At 40.2% G+C, this 10,000-nt stretch overlaps 1 protein-coding gene across 2 annotated transcripts in view; it reads right to left on the reverse strand.

The window, feature by feature from the left end:
- The window catches only part of CWF19L2 (CWF19 like cell cycle control factor 2), a 1,774,451-nt gene that overhangs the window by 1,643,594 nt on the left and 120,857 nt on the right, over positions 1-10,000 (reverse strand). For both annotated transcript variants that reach the window (XM_044072604.1, XM_044072603.1), the window contains exon 3: positions 9,519-9,635. In XM_044072604.1, the coding sequence (XP_043928539.1) occupies positions 9,519-9,635 (117 nt within the window). The remainder of the gene's footprint in view (positions 1-9,518; positions 9,636-10,000) is intronic.

Genomic DNA, 10,000 nt, shown 5'->3' on the forward strand with positions numbered 1-10,000 from the left:
GAGAAAGCAGGTGTGGAATCGAAGGTAAAGGCCATGGAGGCTCCCGTACCAGACTTCTCAGTAATGGGTACCAGTGCTGTCGAGGCCAATCTGGAGCTATTAAAATCATCTTTGGCTTGTCCTGTCTGACCTTTAGGAGTACCTTTGGGAGGAGAGGCAGAGGTGGAAAGGCATACACATGAAGATTGCTCCAATTGAAAGAAAGAGCATCCACTTTCCAAGCTGTGGGATGAAACCTTTTTGTGCAAAACTTTGGCAGCTGGTAGTTTAGTGGAGAAGCGAACAGATCTATGTCTGGAGTTCCCCATGACACTGTCAATTTCTGAAATACAAGAGGATCCAATTTCCACTCGTGGGGATCCATAATTGCCTGCTCAACACATCTGCTAAGGAGTTCTGTGCTCCCGGCAGAAACCTTGCCTGAAGATTTAGCTGTAAACTGAGAGCAGTCTCCCACAAAATCATTGCTTGTCTGCATAGAGGATAAGAATGTGTCCCCCTTGCTTGTTGATGTACCACATGACAGTTGTGTTGTCTGTTAGAACCAACACCTGCCCTGGAAGAAGTAAATCCTTGAAAGCTATTAATGCAAATTGGACTGCTAACATCTCCTTCAAGTTGATATGTAGATGTTGTAGTCTGGCAGGCCACGTGTCTTGTATCCACTTTCCATTTAGATGAGCTCCCCAAGCTTTGTCTGAGGCATCTGTCGTTAGAATCTGACTCGCCTCTGGCCGGGTCACAGAGAGTCCCTTGTTTAGGTGACATTCCTGAGCCCACCACAAAAATTCCTTTTGAATGCAAGGTATTATCTGAATGACAGTGTCCATATCTTGGCAGTGCTGTGTCCATACATTTTTGAGATACCATTGCAGCTTCCTCATATGCAGTTTGGCATTGGGAAGCACCAGAATACAAGATGCCATGAACCCCAAGGCTTGAAGGACTGTCCTTGCAGTCAGCCTGGACTGATGAGACAATTGATGGAAGTAAAGGGAAAGATTCTTTTGTTTGTCCGGGGTCAAAAAGGCCATCTGGGATGCTGTATTCAGTCTCACACCCAGAAAGCACATGTCCTGAGAGGGTACTAGACTGGACTTTATTTCGTTCACAGAATACCCCAGGCATCTTAGCACTGCTATCACATATTGCAAATGATGAAGAAGTTCGTCCCTTCCTTGAGCCAGAATCAGGCAATCGTCCAAATAAGGATAGATCTGTATTCCTTTTAGCCTGAAGAAAGCTATCACTGGAGCCAGAACCTTCGTGAACACTCTGGGCGCAGTAGACAAGCCAAAGGGCAATGCAGAGAACTGATAATGAGAAGTCCCAGCTCAAAAATGCAGATACTTCCTGCAACTTAGCCTGATAGGAACATGAAGGTAAGCCTCCTTGAGATCCAGAGTCACCATCCAGTGATCTTTGCCCAGCAGAGGTAAAAGCTTTTGTAACGTCAACATTTTGAACTTGGGAATGTCCAGATAAGTGTTGAGGATAGATAAATCCAAAATTGGTCTCGACGTGTTCCCCTTCTTTGGTACTAGGAACAGGCGAGAATAAAATCCTAGGCCCACTTCTGGCAGAGGGACCGGCTGTATGGCCCCTATTTGAAGCAGCAGAGAAATTTGTTTGTGAGCCTCTATTCTTTGCTGAGGAGGAACGTCTGGCATGCCTTTGAAAGGAGGCAAGGTATGGAAATAAAACTTGTAACCTTGGTGTATGATATCCAATACCCATCTGTCCTGGGTAATTAAACTCCAATTTTCTTTGAAGAGTGCCAACCTTCCTCCCAAAGGTGCTGCCAGACAAGAAGGCTCTGGCAGCTGAAAAGGTAGGTCATTGGGCCTGTTTACGAAAGGACTGGCCCCTGCCCTCACCTGAAGACTGTGCAGGTGAACTCCCTGTTCTAGGTCTGAAAGAGCCCTGAGCTCTGCCCCTACCACGTCTAGATCTTCCCCTAGACTGTGAATCATAAGAAGGGTCGGTACACCCCTTAGCAGGCCAATTCCTACTAAACTCGGAGGCTGAACTTGCAAAAAATCTTTAACAGCCTGCATAGATTTAGCCTTGTCTTCCATTTTCTTTAAGACTGCCTCCACAGGTGAACCAAACAACACATCAGACTGTAAAGGAGCATCTAAAATCCTTGACTTAACATGGTCAGATAAATTCTGATCCCTCAGCCAGGCGTGCCTGCGAAGAACTGACCCAGTGGCAGCCACCCTAGACGAGGCCTGTACAGCATCAAAACCACATTGTAAAGAATGCTTACCCACCTGTTCAGAAACATGTACCAAATCTTGTAATTCTTTACACTCAATACCTTCCGCCAGAGCATCTACCTTTGACTTCAATTGAGAAAGAAGATAGTTTTGATATTTCAACATGTGAAACTGGCAATTCAAAGCCCTCATAGCTAAGGTGGAAGAAGTATAGACTTTCTTTCCCCATCTATCCAAAGCTCTGGCCTCTTTATCTGGAGGAACCGGATTTTTTACCACAGAGGCCTTGACACCCTTAGGTCCCTGACTAACAGTTTCTGGGTCCGCCCTAGGACTCTTATATTTATGAGCTTCAGGCACCCTGTAATACCTGTCCGGTTTAACAGGAGCAGGAGGCAAAGAATCAGGATTAAGTGAAGCCTCTGCAAACACATCTTCCACAACATCCAGAACAGGTGGTATAGCCAAAGGCCTATGCTGGGGTAAAAGCAAAAATTCCCTAAGCCTTTTCCTGGAATCAGAGAAGTCCTGACCTTCCCACTTAAAATGCTCCCTCATGGAATGAAGAGTCTCTGAAAAAGAAAAATCCTCTGGAGGAGAAGCAGAAGGAGTAGAATCATCCACATCAGAATCAGAATAAGGAGAATACTCCTGCAAGTCTTCAGTCAAGACTCTGAAACATCCGAAGCCTGCTCAAAACTCCCCAACTCTGGTTCCACCCTAGGCCTCTTATCAGGAGGGGGCAAAGAACCTCTAATCAAAGTAATTAAATCTTCTGCCATTTTAAGCATGTGCTTCTTGGGCACAGATCCTGATGAACAAGGAGTGACACCAACAGAAGCTAAACCTGGCCTGCCTCTGGCAGAAGCCTTGGAAACAGAAGGAGAGGGCCTAACCACCCTAGGAAGGGAGGGGAGTACAGTAACCTGAGAAGCCCCTTCAGCCTGACCTGCCTCCTGAGAGGCCACATCCTGCAATATCAAGGTCTCCCCCTGGGACTCCAGAGAAGCCTCCGGCGGAACCACCGGTTCCACCGACGCCTCTAAAGAACCGGCGTCCGGTACGGACAACTCTTCCTGCCTGGGTTTAGCTGCTTTGTCTTTGCGCTTCTTCGAAGAAGCGGGCGTCGGAGCATCCGACGGCATATTATAATTGCACCGCTTCCCGAAGACCAACCTGGCACAATCTAACCTTCACTTAATAGTGCGCTTATTGAACCTAGCACAAAAGCGACACCCAACAACGTCGTGCTCAGGCCCCAAACAAGGAATACACAAGGTATGATAATCTCTATGCGGTATCTGTTTCCCACAAGAAATACAGTTATTCACTTTTTCTGACATCCGGTAAACCACTGAGGCAAGAAAAAACTAAAATATTCCCCAACGGGGTACTTAGCCAACTTTGACTTGCAACGCTGCTTCTGCATCGGACCATGCGGCAAAAAAGACTGAGGATATGACGTCGGTCATGCGCATTTGTACCCTGACGTCCTGATGTCAGTCTTAAGTGCCTTGACCGACGTCAGCCTAATACTTTGATATTCGGGCCGACCGAGGACAGCGGACTACCCAAGTGTAAGGACTGCAGCAATGTGAGATGAAGAACATCAGAATTTTTCCCTGACTCAGTTAAAGCATAACTTGGACCAGTAGATGAGAAATTGGATATTTACCTCTAGTTTGGCACCTACATCTCTATTAGACAGAGGCAGCCTGTAAATGCTTTTTCACCCATGCCCAAGCCTACATATACCTCCCTTAAAATAACTCTAGGCTACCAAAACTTGCCAATCACAACTTGGGAATCATGGTTAGGCTTAAAAAAGTCCCAGTGGGGCGATTAGCCTAGTAATCACCTATGAACACACATATAGACATGCTATGTGTGTATATGAATCCATCCATTTATGCAATGAGTGATTACCTGCTTAATTCAATGAAGGTTTGTAGAGTGCCAGCATTCTTGATGCCAGGAAAACTAAATTATTTAACAGTAAATCTCTTCAAAATAAAATGGTACCTTTACTTACTTAATTTATTAGTTTGATCATACTGATCAAATATTTTCTAATTATCTTATCTGAATGTGATGAAAAATATAACAACATTGTGTAACTTTACAGGACTGCTTGCATCAACTATTGATTACAATGCTAGAGCTATCTTTTTTACCTTCTCTTTTTTGTTGTTGTGTCTTTCGGCTTTTCCTGGTTAGGGGTCGCCACAGCGGAACTCCGGTCCACTAATGATTGGCAGTAGATTTTTACGTGCAGAGTTGCCAGCCCTAACGCACAACCTTCAACGAAGGTACGCCCATTCACGCATGTCTCCACACAGAAGACGCTCTAGCTGAGAATCGAACAGGACGTCTTACTGTGATGGTAATGTGAAACTTACTACAGCTTTAAAATCTGATTTTAATAAACTAGAAGAATTATCAGAGAACTATATGTTTGAGGCTGGATTCAATTCTACTTCTCCATCCATCTATTTAGTCATCCAGCATACCCATACAGCCATTTCTCCATCGTTTTTTTATATTGGTTTTCATCACTTCAGGGTCAAACTGGGTAAGAAAGCAACAGGCATCACAAGAAAGAAGCCAGACCCAGAACAGATGTGGTCCACTCCAGTGCATACATACATGAATAGCTAGGGACATAATGCAGCATCACCAATCAACATGCTGGCATGTCTTTGCAATGTGACATTAAAACACCAATGAAAATGGGCAGAATATGCAAACTCCACAGAGAAGGCAGCCTAGTAAAAAAAAATAGTGAAGTGGGGCCAGGGATGACAGCAGCAAGCTCCACCAAAGCTGTACTTTGAAGCATCACAAGAAAGAGTTACAGGTTTGTGAACATCATAATATCTCAGTGTGGGCGGATGGGCAATTTTCTGCTTCAGAATGTCAAATGCTCTTTGGTGTTGTTCCAACTAGGACCAGTTTACATCTTTGCATGTCAACTCACACAGCAGGGCAGAAAGCTCACTCAAGTCTATAATGACCTTTACTAAATAGTTGACCATACCTACAAAATGTTGTAAAGTTGTGACATTCTCTGGAACTGGCATTTCAAGAATTGCTGCTTGCTTAGACAGATCTGGCTGTAAACCAGAACTGGTAAGCAAACATCCCACACAACTAATTTCTTTCAGCTTGAATTTTCATTTCTGAGGATTCAGTTTAAGATTTACTTCATATGTATGGTCTAGAACTCTCCTAAGATTTCTATCATGTTTGCATTCATTACTGCCTCCAACAATAATGTCATCAACTATAACAGCACATGAATAACGAGAAAAGATTTGTTCCATCGCATGTTAAAAGACTTCACTGCCAGAACTGATTCCAAATGCCATTCTCAAAAATCTTTATATACCAAATGGTGTACTGAAAGTTGTTAACAATGAAAATTTGTGATCCAGCAAAATTTGCCAAAAGGAGCTTTTTGCATCCAAGACTGAGAAAACAGTGGAATTTGGCATGACAGCAGCAACCTCTTCTACTGCATGCATCAGATGAAGAGGATGCTTAAGTGCTTTGTTCAAGTCTATTGGATCAATACAAAATATAACATCATCTGAGCTTTACTTATGAGCTACGACCATGGAGGATACCCATTCAGTTGGTTCTTCTACTGGAGCAAGGCCACCTAAATGCACCATTTTGTCTAGTTCTGCGTTTACTTTACTCTGCATCGCTACTGGAATCTTACTTGCTTGTCTGACAACTGGACATACTACATGGTTTAACTTCGTGGAATATGTCACTGGGAGTTTGCCAAGCCAGTCTTTGAAAATATTAGCACAGTCACTAAAAATACTCTGTATAAAGCTATCATTGTTGTTCAGACCTATATGGTGAACCTCTTTATTAAATGAAATCAGTCCCATTCTCATACTGTCTGAGGCCTAACAATGACTGCACGTGTCTTTTGACTAAGCAAAACTGCAAGTCGTAGCTGTTTCGAGCAGAATGGCATGAAAGAACTACTGCACCATCAGTCTGAATCTCTTCACCACCATAACCAACTAGTTTTGCAAACTGATGAAATCAAGTTTCTTACCAGTTTTTTCTCTAGCAAACATTTGTGCTGACATAACACTGCATTTAGATCCAGTCTCTACTTTAAGCTCTGCAGATTTCCCATTAATTTGTACAGTGCAAAATATTTCACTCTTTGCTGACAACTGATAGTCTACTACATCGATCACAGAGACACCAACAACATAGAAAGTTTGCTCACAGCTCTCGGAGTTTGCTACAGACTATGCGACTTACTTGCTTTGGATACTAGTTTGTGACACTTCAGACTCACAAAGCTTTTTGAAATGATTCTGCTTTTTACATTTGTGACACTGCTGCCCAAAAGCTGAACACTGTTCCCATTTAGGATCATGTCCCTTTCTGTAACCCTCTTTCTATACTTATCTCAGTTTCTCTCATTCATACATTTTTTGTTACAATAATTAAGTAATCTGCTTTTGAAAGATGCACTGGTATTATAACCCCTTTTTCCATTTGCGAGAGTTAAAAATCAGGTTTGTTGTCACACCCTTCGGTTTATATTTCTTTTTTATCTTAACTTTCTTCTAATGACAATGTGCTGCAGATACTGCAATCACATTTTGCTCATTCGTAAGCATATTTGTATGCTTTTCTGTCATCTCATATATTTGACAAATCTCAATGGTTTTGCTCAATGTTAATTCACTATCTCAAAGTAAACTTTTTCTCACTGCATCATTATTAACACCACAATGAAGACAGTCTTATCAACTCATCTCTTAGATCACCAAATCTGCATGTTTTTGCTTTATTTCTTAAGCCAGTAATATATGTTGTTATACTTTCACCAGGCTTTTGATTTCTTGCGTAAAATTTGTGCCTAACTATTGTAATATTCATTTGAGGGTTACACATTTCTCTAAATTTACGTTTTAAGCAGTCAGGGTCTTCCCACGTTTCAGCCCGTATTGTAGCATGGTGGAATACCCCCCCCCCCACCACCACCACCACCACCACATACATGGCAGGTGCATTCACAAATGAATGTTCCCTATCAATGGCTTCCAAGCCAACTAAACTGAGAAGTATAAATCCCCTTGAATGTGCGTCTTTATCAAAAAAAGCAGCCTGTATGAAAACATCATATTCTTGCTCAAGCACTTGCCAATTCTCAGCAATATTACCAAAACACCAACAGTTCAAGTATACAAAATCCTACTGCCATAATAACCATATTCATTTAGATATAATAATAGACCAGGTACTTTTAATTATGCCCAAATGCACAACAATCTCTATGAAAATGCTTTATTTAATATTGCAAATACTGCGAACACTCCGGACACTACAGATACTTCTAAGATATTTAGTTAATGTGAAAAAGTTGTACATAGCCAAAAATTCAGACATTTTAGCCTTTTTGTACATTTTAAACACAATGGAGATTATTTCAAACATTTATCAATATGTCACTATTTTAATTATTTAGAATGATTTGAATACCTTGCCAAACATTCAGCGACTCAAAAATCAGTTAAACGAGTTTAAGTACCTTTGAATAACCACTGACCTGTTTCCAAGTTCACTCCTGTATATGTCTCCACTTCTAACTTCGTGCCTCATGGTTTGTAAGCTGCTTCAACTCTGGATCCCATTCTGGCACCATGTTGCATGTCTCTTGTGTATTCAAATGAGACACTGAGGCTCAGTATGGGTTCAATTTGTTTATTGTACATAAACACATCAGGAGCTATAACTGAAACATATACTTCAAACTTCGTAGGCTTACTGACTCACTCATTACTTCTAACACACTCACATGTGAATCTCCATTCAAGGTAGCACTCACTCTGAATGCCTCTACAAAATGACACTGATCTTGAACGTGCTCAGTAGCTTATTTGTATGTGCTGTCTAGCTACAGTGGCTGACTAGGTCCAAGATAAGCACTGATCTACAACATCCTCCCTACTGAAGTTCAATAAACTGCTTCATCATAAGCTTAGCCTGTGTCCAGACAAACATATACTGATAAATTGTCTTCCAAAGACTAATCAAAAGAACAGTCTTAAAGTGGTTAGTGAACCAATAGTTTATATTCCTAAATCGGTATGGAAATGCATCTTCCCCTGGTTTATTCCTATAAAATTTCATCAAGAAGTTCACACTATTTCCCAAAATCCACTTATACAAACCAGTCTTGTTAAACAAATAGTTTTTTAATACATCTTTTCTCATTTTTATAAACAGGAAATACTACTGTATGTATCTCTCTAGTCTTCAACCCTTAACTTGTAAATAAATTACATGTAATGGCAAAACAAGAACCTTTATTTTTCTAAATGTAGTCTTTATAATGCACCTCTATGGATATGCTCATTAAATATTAAAAACTTATAAATAATTTACAATTTTAATGAACAAAATACTAATAATAGCTTCTCACACCAAAGTTTAAGACAGTTAGCATGACTTAGTGTAGAGTATGTTTCTTCTCTTGAACACTGCTCTACGTGCCGAACAATATATGTCTTTGCATACTGTTTTACATATGTGTTTCCCTATACAATTCACTAAATGGCCCTGAGCATTAAATATTGATCAAGCCTTTGCCTAATGTCATTACAAAAGGACTTTTTTTTTGCATCACATACTGGTAAACATTCTTCAACTAAGGTGGGGTGAACAGGAATAAAAAGAACTTGGCAAGACTAGTGCAGGGGCAGGTGCAGGGTAAAAAAAATAATGTATCAGGACAACAAAGTTTCAAAATGACACTAAATGAGAGGAATTAAGGCAACCTCATCAAACTGAAATTAACTAAAAAAAAGTAACTATAATAGAAAATCTAAGCAGGACTTAGAAAGGTGTGTAGAGGCACATGTCACATGAAGAGAACAGAATACATGTTCTTTTGTTCAGATTGCATAAGTAATACTGCATAAGTTCTAAAGTCCCCTTTCTGAAAAACAGAATAAGAATGGAAGCTCTCAAAAGAAAAGAAAAATACCTTCAGTGTAAGACAAATACATTGGGCTAAAGGAGAACATATATACTAAAAAGGGAGAAAGAAAACAGGATGGATATCTCTGAAGCACCTTAAAAGAACTAAAAACAATCAAAAGAACACAAACTCTCAATAGAAAAGATGTACAAAATAATATGATTTGAAAATAAAATAATTAGTAGCCCCTTATTTAAATTAATGATTTTCACACCTTCACAATGAACTGCATGTCTTACTTCCTAAAAATAAAATACATCAGAACTCTCACTCACCTGCTGAGAGCTACTGTGCTCAGCTGAATCAGACTGTCCAGTCTTAACCTGCCAGGGTTTTTCTGTGCTTGATGATTCAGGTTTGACCTCTGTTTCAACCCACTCCTCTTCAGAATCCTTAACATTGAGGGAAAATGTCAGAAAAGTTGTTTAAATAAAGTTAACATAACTGAATAGCCTCAATGGCCAGTCTCTGCCTACAGATGCTACACCTACAATCCTGGCAATATAAAGGCAGATAAAACTGCACAAATGTGTGTATACATATAAATTTGTGGGTGTTTATACATAATGTATGTATTCATATACATAGATATATACATATCTATATAAAAATATATATAAATATGTAAATACATATACACACACACACACACATATATATGCCAATATAAAAGTGTGTACTTGTATGTGTATGTATGTATATATATATATATATAAAAACTCAAACCATCTAAACATTGAAGTCATGAACAAAGAGG

The sequence above is a fragment of the Protopterus annectens genome, chromosome 5.part0 (assembly GCF_019279795.1).
Source record: "Protopterus annectens isolate FY-2018-M chromosome 5.part0, PAN1.0, whole genome shotgun sequence".
Classification (NCBI taxonomy): domain Eukaryota; kingdom Metazoa; phylum Chordata; order Ceratodontiformes; family Protopteridae; genus Protopterus; species Protopterus annectens.